General features: G+C 41.3%; 3 protein-coding genes across 3 annotated transcripts; 1 reads left to right on the top strand and 2 right to left on the bottom strand.

Annotated features, from left to right (window-relative positions):
* Positions 1–983: 983 nt before the first annotated feature.
* On the bottom strand, positions 984–5,155 carry LOC120905968 (39S ribosomal protein L38, mitochondrial). The gene is made up of 4 exons (XM_040317331.1): positions 4,970–5,155; positions 4,713–4,868; positions 4,288–4,645; positions 984–1,639 (listed from the first exon to the last, which is right to left on the bottom strand). Exons 1-4 carry the CDS (start codon positions 5,106–5,108, stop codon positions 1,060–1,062), a joined length of 1,233 nt encoding a protein of 410 aa, XP_040173265.1. The 5' UTR covers positions 5,109–5,155; the 3' UTR covers positions 984–1,059.
* Positions 5,156–6,076: 921 nt separating this feature from the next.
* On the bottom strand, positions 6,077–12,842 carry LOC120905967 (xenotropic and polytropic retrovirus receptor 1-like). The gene is made up of 7 exons (XM_040317330.1): positions 12,535–12,842; positions 10,516–10,640; positions 9,195–10,374; positions 8,506–8,700; positions 8,236–8,405; positions 7,864–8,153; positions 6,077–7,780 (listed from the first exon to the last, which is right to left on the bottom strand). Exons 2-7 carry the CDS (start codon positions 10,582–10,584, stop codon positions 7,657–7,659), a joined length of 2,028 nt encoding a protein of 675 aa, XP_040173264.1. The 5' UTR covers positions 10,585–10,640; positions 12,535–12,842; the 3' UTR covers positions 6,077–7,656.
* Positions 12,843–14,573: 1,731 nt separating this feature from the next.
* Positions 14,574–18,080, top strand: LOC120906530. Its single transcript, XM_040318275.1, has 3 exons — positions 14,574–14,699; positions 15,008–15,129; positions 17,571–18,080. Exons 2-3 carry the CDS (start codon positions 15,055–15,057, stop codon positions 17,889–17,891), a joined length of 396 nt encoding a protein of 131 aa, XP_040174209.1. The 5' UTR covers positions 14,574–14,699; positions 15,008–15,054; the 3' UTR covers positions 17,892–18,080.
* Positions 18,081–20,915: the final 2,835 nt, after the last annotated feature.

Genomic DNA, 20,915 nt, shown 5'->3' with positions numbered 1-20,915 from the left:
TCATTAGTTGTTTTTGTAACTTTTCACGTTACTAGCATTTCTTTAGATATATATTTAGAGATTTAGCCTTCTTCTTCTATTTGGCGTAACGTCCTAGCGTAACGAGATTTAGCCCTAACTCTACAATAATCAAACAGGTGTATTCAGAAATAATACTGCCCAGACGACAGCCAAACAACACATCTAAGGACACACATAAAAAGGAAACGGAAATGTATGGGCAGAGAATACCGATAAGGAAGAGAAGCACAGGAAGGACAGTTGAGCGAGACGACAAGAAGTAAGGCGAAGAAAACAGAAACATAGAAGATATGAAGAGGCCAGTCGAATTATTAAAACAGCAAATTTCTGTATGCAGACTGCGTCCGATCGGGGGATGCAAGCGACGAGAGATAGGATCCGGGGACGGGCCAAGAAGGGAAGGCACATCCGTCTCATCGAGAATTTGTGACGAAAGCCGCGATGGAATTTCAACATAGCGAACTCCTCGAACACTTCAATCTAATCGAGCAGTGAGATAAGGAAACATTAACTCGGTCGAATAGTAACGTTATCGTGGTTCGCAAAAAAAAAAGGTATTACCCCTCTCGAACGTGTAAGGAAACACCAGACGGGTTCCACACAACACAGGCATATTCCAAAATTGGATGCACAAGGTTACAGCACAAGGTTTTCAAACAAAACGGATCGGACCACGCGGAGGGGAATCGTCTGACCAAACCCAATGTGATGAGGGCCGAGTTCACAATGCCCCGTATATGATCATGGAAAAGCATATTTATATTAATGGACACCCCCAGAACACGAACAAACATGTGACACGTTTAATTGAACAGCAATTGATTACGGTGTCACCGTGCCAGGGCAGCGTCGAGACGCGGAAAAGAACATAACACAGCAGTTAGCAATACGCAGGAGAAGAAAGTTCTCAGAGTACCACTCAAAGTTTCTTAAAACCCTGTCAATATACAGCACAGGTCAAATTAGTTTTTGGCTAAACACTAACGTATTTATTGTAATTCAAGCGTATATTTTGTTTAAACAAAACTCAAATTTAAATCAAATATCGTTTATCCTACCCCATCCCAGACGGTCCTTTTTCATTTCCGTGCGCAACCAGGACGGTACATCGTTTATCGCATGAGCGTTCGGATAACGCAGCGGAGGTTCAGGCCCATCAAATGGATGCGTTTTGGCGAGCTTTCGTGCAAGATACTCTTTTCGGATTTGGGCCGGATCACGATACTTGTCCATGTACAGGTTGAACGGCTTGCGCAGTGGAAACCATTCTTGTTCGCGGATGTACGGTGCTGGAAAATCGTATTCGAACACGGGATGTTGCAGCTTTAACTTTTCTCTGTAAAAGTCAGGCAGGCTGGTATCCCAATCGGATTGGAAAAACGCTAGACCGGCGGGCGTGATGCTGTCTTGATGCTGGCGGTAGAAATCAAGCGTGCGGAATGTGCGCGCTGGTAAGTCAAATGCGTCTGTTATCCGGTACTGCGAGAAATCTAGACGGCTTGTCTGCTTGTACAACACAAAAATGTGTCGCTGGTACCCGGTGCCCTTAGCAGGGAACGGCTGCAGATAAGGAACCAGCTCTTCCCCACTCGTAACGTCTCCGTTGGGAATGTTTCCTCTAAAGAAAGAACAAAAAGCCATGATTGTATTATTAGACTAGATGTATAATTATTTAAAAAAAACTAGTGAAAATAGAATGATTCAAAACTTCCTAGAACATAAACGAAAGGACAAGCTGTATGACACAAAGTGTGAAGCACATATGGACATGTTATACTAAACCGTTTAACGCCAACGTTTGCAAGAATACATTGTCACGCCGGTTTTGTGGTATAAGTCTCTTGTAAACAATTTCTTATTATAATCGTACTCGTCTATCCTATCTGGTACTCGACGGCAACGCAGGCGATACTCCATATTAAAAAAGAACAATAATCTAAATCTATGTTTGTTTTGTTTCTGTTACACAATTTTGCAAACAACTCGTCGTGTTGAAACTGTGTAAAACATAGCAGATCTGTGCATACAATATACGATCACTAAGTTATGATTTCCATGTAAAGTAAACCTAAATGTCTAAAAACTGCCACTCCTATGATTTTTAAAAATTGATACACAGTCTTGGTTGTTTGTTGTGAGTTCATCATAACGAAATAGACATCCAAAACTAAACATTAGGCACCATATCATACCAATTAGTATTCACTATACCATTTTCGAATCGTTTCCCAATACTCTTCTTCAAAAATTCAGTCTTCGTCAAAAAGGAAATTGAAAAGGAATTCTGACTTTGAGTATTTCTATCCGTATAGATTGACATATAATCAGCCAGTGCAATACATCACCAATGTAGAACGCTTGTCTGAGGAGTGATTCAATGATATCAGCCCATGTGTTATTTATCTAACTGCGATGAAAGAAATACCATCTTTTAGGTCCTATGTCAAATTCAAATAAAGAAACAAGCACGAAATTCTATCTTATTATAAACGGACAAGAGACGCTGCCAACTTTAGCCATACTTTGCGCGTGGATAGAAATATGTTTTCTTATCTTGGATTATATGGTGTATCCCATCACGGGAATATTCGAGGCATGGGTTGAGAATTTTCTTTAAAAAAAATTATTTGATATCATTGATATCGTATGACACCGTGTGTAAAGTAAAATGCCAACTATTTCCACACGTCTTTTCTAAAAAAAAAGTTAAGGACCTTCTATATAAACTCTTTCTGAGATTGTTCTTTACATTATTTGCTTCAAATAGCGAAACAACGAGTGCAATAACTTATATCGAGTAATAAGCACGAAGTTCCTTCAAGTATGAACAGTTGCAAGCTGAACCAGGAACGCTACGAATTTAAATGAATGCGTGGGCATTTATGATATTTCTGTTTTAGATGTATACGGTGCTATCCTTTGAAACACGCGATGGAATATTTCTAAAACAAAAAAAAGAATCAAATTTAAGAGTGTGGTGTAAAGGAAATTGTAAAACAATATTCATATATTGTTGTATCTTTCCGAAAAAGGATTAAGGAGAGCGTTACAGTTAAAGCTGTATCATGTGAGAATCTTTAAACTATTCCCAAACTCTTCGCTGTATTCTAAATTGTGTGCATGTGTAAATGGCACAGATCTGTGGTCGGTGGAACTAGGGAAATGTTGTGGCAAGATTTGTTCAATACCCACTCAATTAAAGTTTAATATTAATTCCAAAGCCAAGGCACACATTTCTCCTTAGAGCTGCCTAAAACACAGCTGCCAATTTGACGGAATCTTATACGTGAAATATGAAAAATACATTTGATTTTCATCTCCATGATTACTTTTCGTAAATTTATAACTACACATTCTGATATTGTAGCATTAACTATTATTTTCTTAAGATTCATAAATTTTCAAATAAACCTATGGTATACATATCCACGAAACCCGTCAAATTGATGGGTGATGTAATTAAGTAGTCTCAAACAGAATTGCCGGCCAATTTTTTCCTCGTGTTCTTCGAAGCTCAAACCGGCATCGAGTAAAATGGGCATTGAAAAGATATCAGTTCATGTGTTGGCGAAACAGCGAGTCGAAGCGATCAATGTATGGGTGTAAGTTAATTGTTTCTGTTTAGTTTCTAAAAGATTTCTGTCAAAAGCTAAATTCATCAATTTTAGTGACATAATCTTTGATTTTATAAATAATTAATTTAAATATTACGACTGTTATGCCGCTTTTGAAAGATTCAATGGATTATTTTACTTTGGCATGTGGCTTCAGGTAAAAACAATGTAAAAAGCTGGAAACTGCCTCTATATTCTTTTAAAGACGACACCACCATTCACGCCATTTTCACCACCAAAACACCATTTTCATGATTTTGCAAAGAACCGTACAATTCGAATCGATTGTCCTAATCTGCCCAAACACCTCTATCATAATATCACTAAACTTGACTAACGTGTAGACTACAAAACAGACAAAAATAGGGACTTTATGGATCGTCAGGGGCAAACATTGATGCATACTGTTATACTGTTAAAAATTCGTTAATGCTTTGAGCTAAAAGTATATCCCCAATAATAACGTATCGTACATCCTTTCTCCTATGGAAGCGTATCGATAGAATATATATCTTATATAATAGTTGAAACATTATTTACACCATTTGTTTCCTAAGATTAATAATGGTACTGGATATGTAGGCTTAAGTAGGCTTAACAAATGAAGTATTATAGGAATTTGACCCAGGAGAAAGGTAAACGTTATACTTACACAAACCAGTGGCAATATTCCTTTTCACTATCCTCAAAATGTCCATCCGGGTTGGTCAGCAGCAAAGACCACCAGCTTTGCTGTTCCTCACTGGCCGGCTGCTCAGTAAAGTTAAAGTTTCCATCGAACTGCACCTGCGGGGCAGACTGTGTTTCGCTCGGCTTCAGAATATTTCCATACTTCACGGGATGAAGCAATTCGCCCGCCTGGTATTGGATGTCCAAAGCAACGCGCGGCACAAAATAAGCCGCTCCGAACAGATGCTCGAACACACCGTAATGTTCGGCAATTCGCTTGATGTGGAAGGGACCGCTCGTTTTCACCCAATCTGCACGCACTTGCTCGAGGTCGATTTCCACTGCAAAAAAAAGGACATTCGATTGTGAAACATTCGGAGTTTTCCTCGCTTACTTTAAATCGCTTACACTTCCTTTCTCGCGACAGCCGCTCTAGCTCAGCATTGTTTCTTTGGGCTTTGAGGTGTTGCAGACGCTCGGACAATTGAACCGATCGGGCCGGTTTAATGTGGGGAAATCCGATGTTAACGGGCCGGGTAATTTCCGGATCTAATACTTTCTCACCTAAAATGCAAGCAACAGCAATGGTAAATCAAGCAACACGCAAGTTACGAAACAACGGGGCGTAAGATGGCGAAGATCAAAACAAAAAGCCAAGAATATACCTTGCAATCGCTGCACAAGCGTTTTGGCAACGCCCGGCGGCTTACCGCGCAGCTGATGGCCACCTCGAACGCAAAATGTTTGTAGCACGTTCGGCCTAACTAGTAAATATTCACAGGAACGATGCATAAAGAAGGCCATGTTTATCTCACAGAACTTCACGCGGATGCCCGGCTATGCTAAAATGACATCGCGGGCCCGTACATGACGCAATGTTTACACGGAGCAAGAGCGCCCCATCATTGCTGACAAACAAATTCGAGCAGTTTGCGGGATCACGGCAATCTTCATTCATTCATTGCTTATTTTTATAGAGACTTTGAGGTCTAGCTCATTCGCCTCTTACTGCAATCTTAATATCACATTTACCTTCGTTTCTATGGCCAATAATGCACCCACATTCTCATGACCACCTACACGGGTAGTCAACACACTTTATAAGGAAATTTGTTATTTTATTGGTGAAAAAAAGTTTTATTCAACTTATTTTATGCAGCTATAGTAACAATGCTTCTTTGTACGTAACAAATTTATGATGTATGTCTTTTAGTTACGTTAATTTAATGCACTATAAAAAGTTCAACTGATCTAATAGAACGTCGTCTCGTCTATGACTTTAGAAGAATATTTAGAAAACTTTTGGAAAAGATTATATAAATATATGTACACGCATTGCTATACATATCATTCATACCTACAATAAACTGAAACCAAAATCTTTTATTGTACGTATTACTTACACGGGTAGGTGGTTGTAGAAGTGAGGGGTTAAAATAGATTTTCGTTTTTAAAGTACATTATTTTTATTAATTATGATTTTGACCATCGTGTGTTTGATTATTTTTCCACACATTTATTTTTCACCTCGGAATTGTATTGCTTCAAAAGCCTAAACGGTTTTGATGCTCGGCCAATTTCAAATAATACTTCAAGCATTACAGCAACGTTCACATAAATATGAGTGGGGTCGTTCGCATGCGCTGGCGTTTTGAAGGAAATCCTTCGCTTTCGGATCGCTACCAAGCGCACCAACTGCTCGAATTTTGTTATCTGATATTTCTTTTTCTATTTTTATTCCATTTTCGGTCTGATAATCTAAAACACACGGATTGTATTTTCATATAATTCAAAAGGTTTTATTCTACCATTTCACTCATCGGTGACAACATTTATCGCTGTTTTTCTGTGAAAAACATTACGGAATCTTTTGTTCACTCTGGGGAAAATGTGTTCCAATTGGCACTAACAAACGCTATTTTCCGATAGAATTTCGTTTTACACGGTGTTAAACCACCGCCAACGTGTTCTTCACAGCTAACATTTCGTTCTTGCAGCAAAATATTGTAAACAAACGCATTTTTTTAAACTAATTTGAGCTTTAGTATGCCCTGGATGACTCGCCATGACTCGCTAGGGACCATAACGGGCAAAGGGTTTAGAGTAAAATTCATCCTCAAAAGCAAATGGGAAATCATGAAGAAATCAAAGTTTAAAAGTATAAAACAGAATTATAAGGGTAACGATTACTATAATGTAATATATCAACCAAAACACGGAACTGTAAAAAAGGAATTGAATCGACTTATCGACCCATACACGTGTTTAATACTGCGGTAAGACAAATTATTACAGTTCGCGATAAAATATAACCGCATTGTAGTATTAGTATTGGTTTTGATATGAATTTAATGGTGTTACTGGATATGCTGGAAGCATGATAAGATTTCATCAGCTTTTGTAAATCCTAATATTTTCCTGCAAGAAAATTGCCGATGCAGCTCATATAAGGTATGCTTTTACAGCCATTTCACTATTCTAACTACGAAAACACCTAAATTCTTACAGGTCTAATTAAGGCAACCTTTCTGAAACAATGGTAGTTATTGGATGTTTCATACGTACTAGACTTCTTGTAAGGCATATTACCCTCTGCTTAACAGGAGCTATCGCGTTTGCGTGTTTAATATACATTTGCCTCTGTTTTATTGTAAGACTTGAATAATTTAAAATGCACTCGCTACACAACATTCAACGAAAATTGCAAATGTCTTCATGGCATTAGCCTTACTGTACCGTGCAGAGCGGAATGTTTCGATAAATACGGTCGTTTGTTGAAAATTATCGATGGTCTTCTGGTACTACAGCACAATTGCATACATGAGTTAACAATACTTCGAAACCATATACGGCAAAAGAAACAGTTGAATCTAAAAATTAAAACAGCCAAATTCAAACAAAAAAGATAATATAACGGAGCAGCTTCCGTGCAAATCCATTATCCATTATTGGAATTGTAGGGTTTATAGTACGTTGACCTTGGGCCTCGTGCCAAAGCTATTGATTATTTAACATGATTTAAAAAAAAAAACTTCAAATCGATGAAAAGTAAGTACGTTCTAAGTACAAGCTAAAATTATCTAAAAAAAACTGCCGCATTAGTTTTGTTAATCCCTGACACCATTCATGCCGGGTAAAATCGATGTAATTGAAATTATATCATGAGAACTAATTTGCGAGCGTTGTGATTAGACATTCATAAAGAAATTATAACATTTAAGACAGTTATAAGCACATTGGCGTCCTTAGGAGCGAAACTGTAAACAACCTCCTAATATTCACCTCTTATATTGTGTGTAAAACTGTAAAAATAAGTGTAAAACAGATGGAGGGTTTGTAACCAACATTGCTACTAAGCTTGTTTAACGTTCGTCGCATCGGGTGGGATGACTTCATGTGTAGTCTTAAAAGCCGGCAACAAAGCTCTACGGTCATCTTTCATCTTTTTAGGCTTTGGTCGGTTATGCTTGGTATATCTGCAAAAAAAGAGACAAAATCATCGCAAACGATTAAACCATCTCAAATTGTTGTATACCAATACCAAACACTCACGACTTACCGATTAATGACACCATCTTCTTCATCCATCATTTTGAGTATGATGACTTGATCATTGGAATCTATTGGAGCGATGGAAATGTCTCGCACGGCACGGAATTTACCACAATTATTAAGATGCTCGTTTTCAAGTCGGAAGAAGTTCCACACGAAACGGCGAAACACTTCCAGTGGTGCCAAGATAGACGTCATCAGATCACCACTGATTAGCTTGTTTTCCGTAAGTGCGTATGACAGTATCCACACAAATCGCAACAGCAGATCTTCTATGATTGCAAAATAGTAGAAAAACTGAAAAAAACATAAAAAAGGAAGATGTTGAATGTGCTGCTTATCCACTTTTGTTATGCAATCAGCAGTCAAAATAACTCACTGGCATGGAATAAACAATCTCCTCCCGGAGGAATCTGTTCTCTCCGGCGTTCTTGTCGAACAATCCCCAATCCATCTTGATATCCCATGTATAGGCGTAGCACGATGAGACGACGGAGCTAATCAACCATAGCCAGAGGAACACGTTTTCTGAGGAGTCTTCATATTTGGCTATAACAAATAAATTCAGCAATTAAAAATCAATTCTATGTTGCCAGTAGTTACATGATTGTGTAGAAATAAGTTTTTTTTTTACAATTACTTTACTTACAAGCATTCGCGGATCGTAACGTTGCAAATATGACAACACAGAAGGTGGTCGCGTATTTACCAGCGTTTACCAAATGCGGGAAGGCTTCGCGTGAATCACGATATCGGCGCAAGCACTGTGCAAACCGAAACCATGCAGGAAGGCAATTTACTATTGGACGAAGTATGTAACTTTCCTCCATACATTGACGAGTATCTACAAAACAGAAAAAACAATGTGTTTTTTTTGCATTTTATACGCTCTGTACTAGTGATAAGTTGATTTAGAAAAAAAGACGGAGACGATTCCGGTCCGACTCCGATAAATTCGGAATCGACTCCCGAAGGTAGGTCCGCCCTGCATTATCCGAAGTCGTTTGGATTCGTCTGGAGTCGTTCGGAGTCGCCCAGAGTCGTCCGGAGTCGCCCGGAGTCATTCGATGTCGGAGTCGTCTGGAGTCGTCCGGTGTCGTTCGGAGTTGTTAGGAGTCGCCCAGAGACATTCAGAGTCGTTTGGAGTCGCCCAGAGTCGTTAGGAGTCGTCCAGAGTCGTCCAGAGTCGTTCGGAGTCGCCCAGAGTCGTTCGAAGGCGCCCAGAGTCATTCGGAGTCGCAGTCGTCCGGAGACGTCCGGAGTTATTGAGAGTCGGAAACATCCGGAGTCGTTCGGAGTCGTTCAAGTCGTCGGTAATTTATCGCAAATTTTACTTACTGCCGGCCTCGAGCCAATTTCCATTCGTAACGTAGAAGCAGGTAAGAAATTGAAAATCCAGCAGCGCCGTTACGAGACTATTGAGCTGATCAGCCAGCCAGAAATCGGCGAAACCGACGTGAAAGAACGGTGCCGCTATCATGCGGCCAATCGTTTTCAGCAGCCAGAAGCGTGCCTCGTACCGAAACACGCGCAACGGATTGATTAGGAACGCGATCATGATCACAGTCATTAGCAGCGGGTTAATGTACGGCGGTATGCTCAGGCTGGTGCTGTACAGGAAGCTCAAAAGGCTCAGCGTCCACACGACGCCAAAGATGGCGGCCATCTCCATCAGGTGCTGCTCGGACAGATGGTTGCGCGGGTCCAGCTCGAAGATGAGCACGTGGTTCACACCGGACGAACGCCAGCCGTAAATGTTAACGCCGATCAGGAAGATGAACTCAATCAGCAGCAGCGGACCACGGTACAGCCGAAAGGCGATCTTGAGATTCTCCCCGGTGGCACTGTCATGGAAAACTGCCGACAAGATCACCGCAACGAACAGCACCACAAAGCTGCCACTGAACAAGCCCACCTTAAACGTGGTCCAGGGACTTTGCTGCTCTCCCAGCGGTGGCACACGCAGCCGCTTCATAGCCCGCTGCCGATCACCACCCTCCAGCTGGGTTGTTACCGTCGTCTCGGTATCGTTGATCAACTTGTCGATATCCTTGTTGATGAAGAAGTGGCTCATTTCCACGTGCTCCTTCTGATACCTGGCACCATTGTCGGAGGCCAATATTTTGTCGTGCTTTTTCAGTATCTTGCGGAAACCGGTGTGGTTCAGGTTCTGATAGTTCTGCAACAGAATCAGGCTGAGATAGAACTCGCTGAAGGCGAGTTTCAGCTCCTGTGCCTTCCGGTACGGCAAGTTGATCGGCTTATGACTGTGGCCCTTGCTTTTGCTCTTCTGCTGGCCCTCCAGCGTGGTTCGTAGCTGTGTATTAAGCGCGGCATATTTGCGCGTCGCTTCCGCCAGCTTTTCCGAGTAAAAGGTGTTTATCTTTTTCAGCTCCTGGTCGCAGTAGTGGTAAAAGTTTTCGTCAAAGTTTGCAAAGTGCCGTTTCCTAACGTCCTCCTCCACACTGTCCAGGGCGGGCGCTTCTTCGTTTGCCGTATAAAGCATCGCTTTCATTTCCTACAAGAATTAAAAAAAAAAACAACAAAAAACATTAGCCAGCTGATCTGCGGTGTTCTAATCAAAGACAGACGACTTAGCAATTGTATTAAGAGCATATCCTTTAAAGAGGAGCAACTCAATAACACGGCGCTCACTTACCTCGTAGTTGATGTATTGTTTGCGCCATTCTGGAGTAATGTGTGCGGAAAGATGCTCGGCGAACTTCATCTTAACGGAGTTAAAAATCCGTTTGCAAAACACTTAGCACCTATCGTCGTATCGATCTAAAATTTTAAGGAACAAAATTGTACTATTAATACGCCAGTCAGTTTATGTTTCCTGCGAGCACATGGCTATCGCACATAATAAGCAGAAATTATCAATTAATTTGATAAGTAACTACAACTTGAAACGAAGGTTTGTCTCAATGCGTTTCCACCTGTATGGCCGTGTTTAAACAACTAGTTTATACGATGGGCAATTTTGTACAACAATATTACCTCAAATAATGCAATGAATCGAATGATGTATTATTTTACAAGAAATGGAAAAGCACGGCACAGACTGAAGACACACCAAACAATATAATCATAACCATAAAGGATCAGCCAAATTATTCCATTGATAAGATAAGCGACTGTACAGATGGTCGGGGCGACGGTGGGAAGAACTGTGTTCTCGTGGGTGAGATAAGCATAGTATCTGGCAGAGTGCCCATTCAATTTGTATCCTTTCCAGCAGCCCTTCGGCACGATTCTGATAACACCTATCAAGCTGGCTGAAAATCCTAAAATTTTAAACGTAAACTGATTTTTTTGAAAGGAAAACGCGTAACGGTCACCCGAGCCATAGCAAGTGGTGGTAAATAATTTTGGCTTGAAAATAGCAATGAGTCAGTCGCAGTGCAATTGCACATGCAGAAGTAAATCTCATGCACATGCATCGCAACTGAACGAGCTGTTTTACATGTGTTTCGGTTTGGCTCAGCAAATGGTACGGGGAGTCAGAAGTTAGAGAAGAAGAAGCAGAATAAAACAGGTCTAAATGTTGCCTTCTTGCCCGCGTGCCCGTCAGCCGAAAGGACCATAGACAACAGGTTTTCGGTGCAGCAGCGGCCTGTTTGTAAAGCAGCGGCAACAGCATACCCCTTTTTCTTGATTGCAACGCTCTCTGTTGCTAGCTGTAAAACGATTTATGCCGTTGATGTCATTCTCCAAACAGAGTGAGTTTCGTAATTCGTGCGCTTCGAAATGCGAACAAGAACAGGTCAAATTTACACGGTACTGATGAGGATGATTATACAGCAAAAAGCATTGGAAAATCTAATTGGAAATGAGCTAATGTAGAGGTAAAAGGAAAATGGTGTATCTTTTCAAAATAAGCTGTTGGAATGGTCAGTTTGCGAAATCTCCATCTCCAAGACTCGAATAAATACGTGGAAGTTTATCATGCCCACTTCAATCTTGTTTAGCTAGCCCCTTTCTATTCTTTGCCCGATTCTCCATGCTGGAAAGGGGCAAGAGCTCTCTGTTATTTCTCACCGAAACCGGCGGCCCGTCTATCTATAGATCAGCAAGCCGTCCCAAGACAAAAAAAAAGCGCTGTTATTACACACTGTTGCTTATCATAACACAGCTGACAGCAGTTGAGCAGCTTCAACTTTGCAGTCTATTTCGACCTGCCGTGGGGCAATACACCATCCCTTACCCGGAAAAAAGTGAACAAGTTGCAGCTTAAGTACGAGTAGTGCCTAATCTTTCCAACGACCACAGCTGGTAGAAGAAGGTGGTCATGCAACCGCCCACAGCTGAAGGGAACGCATCCAGGCGGACCAGGAATGACCAGATCGTGCGCTAAATCTGAGTCTAGTGTGCTCGGACTGCTTCAGGGTGGGGGGCGGCGAGCGATTGTTTTGTTAAGCAATACGTACACACGCACCAAGTGGGCTGTATGCATTGAGACAGAAACCTCTGTTAAAAGCTTAAAATAAATCGACCATATGAGAGCCGAACAGAATTATTGTCACAGCAATACAGCAAAGCAATAGCAACAGCATACAACGGTAGAACGTATAAAAACCTGTGATTTACGACATTTGAGAGATTTGAAGTCACAGCAGAAAAGTAGCGGAATAGTACACGCAGATGAATAGTAACACTCGAAGTGTATTAAACTCACTTGTTGTTGTGCACTGCCGTTCTCGCTCGCCTCAATCGTAGCAACGATCTACACAGCAACGCTGTCAGCCTACGTACATTTGCATTAGCAGGTTGACCAGCACAAAGCTACCGCGCTCGATGCATCCGGCTGGCGAGCAGGGTTGATTGCGCGGGTACGAAAGGAAAACAAATTAAAAACACACACGAAATAATAAAGACAAACAAAATGACAAAATCAAAACAAAAACCGAAACAGACCGCAGCTCCCCGCAGTCGAACGAGCACGGGAACGAAAAATACACTGCAGGAAAGGGTACGCAGCTGTCAGATCCCATCTGATGTGCTGATTGCGTGTGTGTATATGTGTGTGTATGTGTGTGTGCTACCCAGAGAACAAAAGCACGCGCGTGCTGGTTCGTTCTGTCCAAGTTATATCAATATTTAGAAGGGACAGTCGTGCAGCGGTAGAGTGAACTGAAATTCCGGCTTGAATTTGAATTTGGAAAGGGACGGCGAATTTGAATTTGGTGGGAGGTTTTGAAACCTGTGTGTGTGTGTTTTTTTTTATAGAAAGCACGGCAAGTGATTTCGAGCAGTTTGCGACCTCGTAGCTTTGTGTTTTTTTTTTGTTCGTGTTCGAGTTCGCGCTACGAACTTCGCTTGCTTCTCGGTGGCAATACAAAAAAGTCTAACGAACTACAGCCAGCAGGTAGGCTGGAAATTGAGAACCCAAAAATCGTGGCAAAATACAGTGGAGCGCCGTTTATCCGGGCTCTTCGAAACTGGACCTCATCCAGATACTTGAATAACACGGATAATCAGGCCTATCACACACGCCGAACGACTATCGAATCTGTCGGAAGCCCCAGAATCGAACGGGAAAATATTTGGTATCATATTCGCCGTTCGATTCGATGAAGGTTTCGACGACTTTTTTGTTCTTGTTTCAGTTATTTTGTTTGACAGTTGATCGAAGCAACCGGCGGAAGGCGTAACTGCAAACAACCTGATAGAGCATTTCTTTTAAATAAATAATTTTCCATATTTTGGTTACAAATGGGTTAAGTATGAGTGATGAAAGTGTTTCCCCAAGCACCGCAGATTAAGCTTAAACGACTGTAAAATCAACTATCCATAGAAAACAAAAAAGAAAACTCTATAGCTTCACCGGTTTGCTCAATAGATGGCGTTTTATAACTCATCATTATATAGCTATCCTTTTCGTGCAATACGTTTCGCCTAACTTAATCTTATCATGGCCTATATACCCTTCAAACATTCCGAGCAAAAATTTGTACAAATGGGCGTGTGGTCAGATACGTGGGTATAAACACCAACTACCTTTACTCAAATATCACTTGCATCTCAGTGCTGGTGGGTAACAGGAGTTTATAAACTCTAGTTTTTAAACAATCGTATAGTTCTAGCGATGCATCCCAAGTGCCACAACTTCACTAAACGAGCACAAAACGGGTACAAACGGGTAAACGGGTCTAGCTCTCAACCTAAACGGAATGAAAAAGAATTCTTTTAGCAGGCGGCAAACGACTCACGCATTCCAAAAATAGCAAAAAAAAAGCTAATGGCGCCATCTGTTAGTGGGATAGCCACACAGCGAAGCTTTCTTCGCTTTGAGAGCTTTCTCCTTCCCTCTGTACTTTTGTATGGTTTCGCATATAAGTTATCACGAGAGTCACATATTAAGCTAAAAGTGGAAAATCAAATATCCATAGAAAAAAGAAAATTCCATAGATTCTTTGATTTACTCAACAAATGGCGTTTTATGACTCATCATTATATTGCTGTTATGAAGGTTTGAAAATTGCCATTAATTATAGCGTTTTTTTATGACAATATGCACTGATAACAGTTATTTAAAATATCCTCCTCAGCATGCAATGTCATCTTTGTATTGAACTGTCATTTCTCAACAGCACGAATAAACGGACAGCCGGATAAAAACGACGCTCTACTGTACAATACAAAAAATACCACGACATTTCCAAAACTGCTCGAATTCGGGTTGCCCTACGTTCACCTCGGCCTAGACTTGCCTCTGCGAGCGTGCTCAGGCTAATGGAAAGGCCTTTTCCCACTGGTTCGCGGCGAGCTGTCGCCACAATTTCCGACTAGACGCTGACATCCCACATGCCTCTTTCTTTTCGAGTTTGCATTCCGCACAGGGTACGTGTCTCACGAAATGCTAAGTTAATTTTGGCTCGATTTTTGGTAAACCTGGGTTGGACTAGTCAGTAAAATGTGTTCGCTTAACGTAGTTTGCGCGGTGCTGTGTATGATTTTGAGCATGATTTGTGTTTCGGTTTAATCTTTCCACCGCTGTCCATCATATGTCGCGCACTATGCGTGATGGTGTCTTGGTTTATCTTTTGTCGGCTTCTTAAAAATTGTCCATCTACCCACCTCGTGTCTGAAATGCGTGTTTATCTGAACGCTTCGCCTAACTGACGGTCACATTTTGTTCTCTGTTTTAGTTGCTACAAACCATCGCGCTTGATTAATTTTAAGCCAATCACTGAAGATGCAGCTGCACGTTCGAGGTCTAAATACGCACGTCTTGGACGTCCAGCCGGGTGACAGCATTAGCCATGTTAAGGTAAGTGTAATTAAATTGAATTGATTGAATCAAATAAGTGCAATGGCCATCAGCAGCCATGCTTGTTGAATGGTGGTCGTTGCTATTCTAGAACCACAATCAAACACGGTTTTCATTGAATCCGGTCGGATGCGTTCGCAGTGCTATTTCTTGTCAATAATGTGTTGCTTTATATTGTACCTCAAGTTGAAGCTTGATTCGTGACGGCATTTGCAGTGAACAGCAGAGTCATCTGTGTCACATCGGCTAGACTCCCTAGAATCGCTGCTAGAGTAACTTTGAACGTTTGAACCGCAGAGTCCTTCTTTATCATGGGCCTGCGGCATAGGTTTATATCAATACAAAATCAAATGGTGAAGAGATTCATGTTAATTTCTGCAAAGTTTGTACACGCTTCGGTATCGGTCCCCGATTGTGCGGTACTTTCTTAACATCAAGATCAAAACAAGCGTTTAGAACCTGCCAGCATCAAGTTGATGCTTGATTCGTGACGGCATTTGCAGCGAACAGCAGAGTCATCTGTGACACATCGGCTAGACTCCCTAGAATCGCTGCTAGAGTAACTTTGAGCGTTTGAACCGCAGCGCCTTTCTTCCGTATGGTTCTGCGGTATAGGTTTATATCAATACAATCGTTAACTAGCGAAGAGATTCATGTTAGCTTCTGCAAACTTTACCAAACCGTACATGCTTCCTAAAATGAGAGAGAGAGAGCTGCGGTTTAAGAACGTTTGCCAAATTATAAGTGAATCCAAACAAAAACACATCTTTAGCCTGCTGTGCGAAGATGTGTACGACACAAACTGTTATTATTTGATGCCACATTAACATAATACTTTGCAAACCGATTCTGCTCTGTGTAAGCATCCACATCTTGGCCAGGTATGCATGTCTTCCATCATGATGTATCTCTAGAGTGTATGCTAGAAAAAAGTGCGAGAATATCTACTCTGTATTAACGTTCCATTTCGTTATAATTGAGGCCATAAATCTCGCCACAGCCTTTCCTTACAAATGAGCAGGTATCAGGTATTGATGATAAGAATTTACGCTATATAAGCATCCACATCTTGGCCAGGTATACACGCAATACACGTGATATATCTCTAAAGTGTATGCAAAAGTAATGCGAGAATATCTACTCGGTATAATCATTCTATTTCGTTATAATCGAGGCCATAACTCTTGCTACAAACAAGCCTTTTGGATATACTGTCTAATTTCAGCGAGTTTTGTTTCCGCTCGCGATGAAAGGATTCAACAACACATTTCACTTCATGTAAGCATCCACATCTTGGCCAGGTATACATGTCTTCCATCGTGATGTATCTCTAGAGTGTATGCTAGAAAAAACGCGAGTATATCTACTCTGTATTAACGTTCCGTTTCGTTATAATTGAGGCCATAAATCTCGCTACAAAACAAGCCATTGTTTGCAAATAAGCAGGTGTCAGATAAATTTCTTTGATCGATTGATAACAATACTTCACTCTGTGTATGCATCCACATCTTGGCCGGATATACACGGCTTACATCGTGGTTTATCTCTAAAGTGTATGCAAGAGTAATGCGAAAATATCTACTCGGTATTAACGCCTTATTACGTTACAATCGAGGCCATAACTTTCGCAACAAATAAATAAATTGATGGTACAACAATTGATGGAGCTGATTATAATCGCTCTGAATTTGAAATATTTGTCAATGTAAAGAATCTTATTAAAGTTGTATTGTCTGAAGTACAAGTACATTGCTGTTCAAAATCAATTTACTGGCAGACACCAGCGGATCTTTGCAGATACTTTCATACTCAAGATCCTCCTATTAAAAACACTGCCCAAACTATACGCAGGAAACATTGAGAAACGGATTGGTCTTGATTGAATAGAACAATCCGTGGTATAAATTGCGTCCACAAAGAAAATGATTACTTTATTTACCGGCAGACACCAGCGGATCTTTGCAGATACTTTCATACTCAAGATCCTCCTATCAAAAACACTGCCCAAAATATACACACAGGGAGCATTGAGAAACGGTTGTGTCTTGATGGAGTAGAACAGTCCGTGGTTTTAATTTGCTTCCATAAAAAAAAAATAAAATAAAAATGAATGTCACGCATTGCTTTTTACACCGGCAGGCACCAGCGGATCTTTGCCGATACCCACACGCACTGATCCTCCTACAAAAACAATTCTGCCCAAAGAATACACAAGGAACATTGAGAAGCGGATGTTACTTGCTTGTATAGAACAATCCGTGGTATTAAATGCTTCCACATTATAACGTCACGATTTGCTTCAATTTGTGTAAACAGCACACAAGAATAGCACGCACACTGCACTCCGAAATGCTCCTCCGTAAATGATCCACAATAATCAATAGAGCATCTTTGCTTTTTCTTTTGTTTTCTTCCCATTTTCGTGTCCCTCCCTTTACTAGGCTGTTCTGGCAGGACTAGAGTCGGTCGACGCTCAGGAACTGAACCTCTACTGCGAAGGCGTACCACTCGGCGAGGATGTGACCGTGTCTCAGCTGACCTCGGTCGAGCTCGACCTCACCGTCAGCCTGCTCGGTGGTAAGGTGCACGGTTCGCTCGCCCGTGCCGGCAAAGTGAAGGGACAAACGCCCAAGGTCGAAAAGAAGGAAAAGAAGAAGAAGAAGACGGGCCGTGCTAAGCGTCGCATCCAGTACAACCGCCGTTTCTCGAGCGTGGTGCAGGCGTACGGCCGTCGCCGCGGTCCGAATGCCAACTCTGCCTAAGGAGTGTTGGTCTCTGATGGGGGCGCAAGTCAAAACGGACAGGGGCGCTGTATTCATTTGTGTGTCTGGTCGGCGATAAAGTTCAAGCGATGCGATTAAAGCCAGCAGCACAATCTGAGTTGCGTGCCGTGATGTAACGAGGATTTGTTGTTTTCGTCAATAAAAAAGATGGCTTAAAGTGTAATGTGATCGTGACCCGATTTTCCTATAACTTCGTCGTACAGAGTTCGTTCTCTCATTAGGATATGCTGCTTAATTTTCATCACTGTGTAGTAGTGTCTGTGTGTGTGTGTTACATTGTCTGAGCCCACATGAAGAAGCGGGGAGCTCATATGCCAGGAAGCATGCATGATCGTTAGTCTGACCGTGGTTCTTAACATTTCGCCATTTTTTCCTTTACAGATAACGACCCGACAGCAATCAAAAATGCTGCTACCACGCCACGATCAACAATAGTTTCTAAACGCTTTTTTTTGCGTTTCTATTCTAGAAACGCAGACAAACATCCGAATGGCTGTTTATCAGCTGGTGTTGCCCCCTAAACTAACCATTGGGCCTAACTATCAATCATGCAATCAAACACGATGCGGGTTCGGAACGGTGCGATAGTCTTGAGAAAAACGCTGCAATGTAAACTGCAATCAATTTTAGCTACACGTGAAGAAGGAATGCTGGAATACTGTTTACACTATCTCAATGAGACAGTTTGGACCTGGACCTAGCTTGAACTAAACCTCGGCTGTCTTGCTTTATCTTCCATACCGCACCTGCTTGCACACTCATTCGCGAGCGTTGAACAATACTCTCCCGATGTTCTCGCGAATTGCCTGCTGATGTAGGAATGTATGTGCGAATGTGGAGCGTTTTTCTCTGTGTTTCCTCTTCTCCCCTCTCGTTCCTATTCTCTTTCATCAATTTGACTTCGCAGTAACTATGAGATTCTGTACGATAATATACACGCTAAATTCATTCAGCATCCGTGGTCCACACGGAACGCCGATTGATCAAACACGACCAGTATCATGTTCTCGATATTGGCTTGGCGTGTGACGGTGAAATGGGTTCGCCCTTTACATTAAATAATTATATTCTTATACACTTGTTACGTCTCCTCCCACCCTCTCCCCTCTCCTACAACTATATTATAATGAAGTGCGTGGGAGAAGGGGTGGGGGAGGAGCATTTCAGCTAGTTTTTAATCACAAAATAAGTCCAAATCAATCTGCCTTTGGGTACCAGTATGGGTACTGAGGTAGGGCGGACCCATCTCAGGTCCATAGTTTTACGCATTCATCTCGGATTGGTCATCTTGGATAATCAACCGCGATGCTCGATATCGGCATGCCAAGAGGACATTCATACTTTAACCACTGTGTTATGCGGATCAATATTTTTACCGATATCGTTCTCTCTCCAGCATTGAACCTTTTACTCAGTGGTCATTTTTTTTTACTATGGATCTTAAAATTCAAGCTTTGAGGATTACGTTATGGCACAATGCTGATTTGATATTATGTTCTTGTTCTACTGAGAAGTCGCTGGGACGGAAGCATGGAGAAGGACCGAGAACAAAATCAATCCATCCGATCCATCCATGTCGCTTTATTTTCATTCAGTTGTAGTGTTTAAGGCACCAAAATCTCCGAATTCCTTAGGTTTTATTTATGTCATTATTATTTATGAGTGATACGGACACGGCTGTGCAATCTAAAATGAAGAAGTGGACGTGCTTTCCGAAGGATTTCCCCCTAAAAGATCAGCCTTATCCCGGGCTTACTCGATTGTAGCTGCCGAATTGTTCTATTGCCGATGTTGCTCAATTCTCAAAGCGAGGATTTCTTCCTATTGATGTTGCTTACTCTCGGGGTTGTTGCGGTTGTTTGGCGCCGGGCATTTTTTGGGTGCGCCAAATGGATAGTCTTCATAACATGATTGAATGGTAAAAGCATTTTCCAGGGCGCATAACTATGTTTCTGCCAAGCGCGACAGATGACCACGCTACGGCTCGGGCCAAAATATATCGTCCTTCCTTTCCAGGTCTTCTAAAATTATGCTGAATATGTATGGTTTTGGTTTAGTATTATTCCATATTAGCGTTGTACCTTTATTCACCCACGCACATAGACACCTACACACTTCCACATATGAATATCACATTTGAATTCTTGTCGGCGATTATAGAAAAAGGATTGATGAAAGAAAGATTGTGTTGTTTATGAACAATTTCTCTACATAACAATAGATGCTTTGATGCTACTGCCTACATTCGCCTTTTCCAAACAAATTTATATACCAGTGAAATCTCTGTAAGATGTAGTCTCTTCAGTTCCATACATTTACCCGTACCATACATATACCCAAATGAGCGGTGTTCCACTACATAATTAACTCACAAAAATCAACAAAAGACCACCACAAACAGCGAATCATTCCAATAAATATAGTCAATCGAAATAGGGATAAAGCCGGTTGCCGGCAATAATGTTATTATTCTATAACCGGAAGTTGTGGCACACTTCCTTGATTCTTGCTTATGGGAAGTGAATTTCATAAAATGGAAATTGGACTCTATGGTACCCTTCTTGGACATGCTGCTTGGAAATTCCAATTGGAACACTTGTCCAACAAGGGTGCTATAGAGTCCAATTCCCATTACATTAAGTTCATTTCACGTAGGGAGTCAATAAAGTGTCCCACAGCTGTGAAAACTCTTGGACAATGCTATAATGACATTAATCGATCGTGGTGAAAGGTTTAATTAATTGCCTCTTACTGTAGGTGGTCTTGTACTGACCTACCATCCTTTTCATGTACTTAAGGCACTTGCCGGCTGTGTAATTTTTATTTATTCCATTCTTCATATATACAGGCGGTCCTCGAGATACACGATACCTCTTATACGCGGATTCGGAGATACGCGGTTTTCTAAATTTGACAATTTTTTGAGCAAGTTGTACTGATTTGTCACATCAATTGTGAATTGCCAAATAATTTCCGTTTTGATCGAATGTTAAAAACTATTTC

This window comes from Anopheles arabiensis, chromosome X (assembly GCF_016920715.1).
Source record: "Anopheles arabiensis isolate DONGOLA chromosome X, AaraD3, whole genome shotgun sequence".
Lineage (NCBI taxonomy): Eukaryota > Metazoa > Arthropoda > Insecta > Diptera > Culicidae > Anopheles > Anopheles arabiensis.
This window is presented reverse-complemented; position numbering and strand designations above follow the sequence as displayed.

What these genes read in the sequence shown, in the direction of transcription:
- LOC120905968 (XM_040317331.1), bottom strand. Translation starts at nt 5,108, where the DNA reads ATGGCCTTCTTTATGCATCGTTCCTGTGAATATTTACTAGTTAGGCCG. An exon ending in GCTTGTGCAGCGATTGCAAG is followed by an intron (nt 4,869 to 4,969) that starts GTATATTCTTGG and finishes CTTGCATTTTAG; the next exon opens with GTGAGAAAGTATTAGATCCG. An exon ending in GCTGTCGCGAGAAAGGAAGT is followed by an intron (nt 4,646 to 4,712) that starts GTAAGCGATTTA and finishes TTTTTTTTGCAG; the next exon opens with TGGAAATCGACCTCGAGCAA.
- LOC120905967 (XM_040317330.1), bottom strand. Translation starts at nt 10,584, where the DNA reads ATGAAGTTCGCCGAGCATCTTTCCGCACACATTACTCCAGAATGGCGC. An exon ending in AAATTGGCTCGAGGCCGGCA is followed by an intron (nt 8,701 to 9,194) that starts GTAAGTAAAATT and finishes TCTGTTTTGTAG; the next exon opens with ATACTCGTCAATGTATGGAG. An exon ending in AGATTGTTTATTCCATGCCA is followed by an intron (nt 8,154 to 8,235) that starts GTGAGTTATTTT and finishes TGTTTTTTTCAG; the next exon opens with TTTTTCTACTATTTTGCAAT.
- LOC120906530 (XM_040318275.1), top strand. Translation starts at nt 15,055, where the DNA reads ATGCAGCTGCACGTTCGAGGTCTAAATACGCACGTCTTGGACGTCCAG. An exon ending in ACAGCATTAGCCATGTTAAG is followed by an intron (nt 15,130 to 17,570) that starts GTAAGTGTAATT and finishes TCCCTTTACTAG; the next exon opens with GCTGTTCTGGCAGGACTAGA.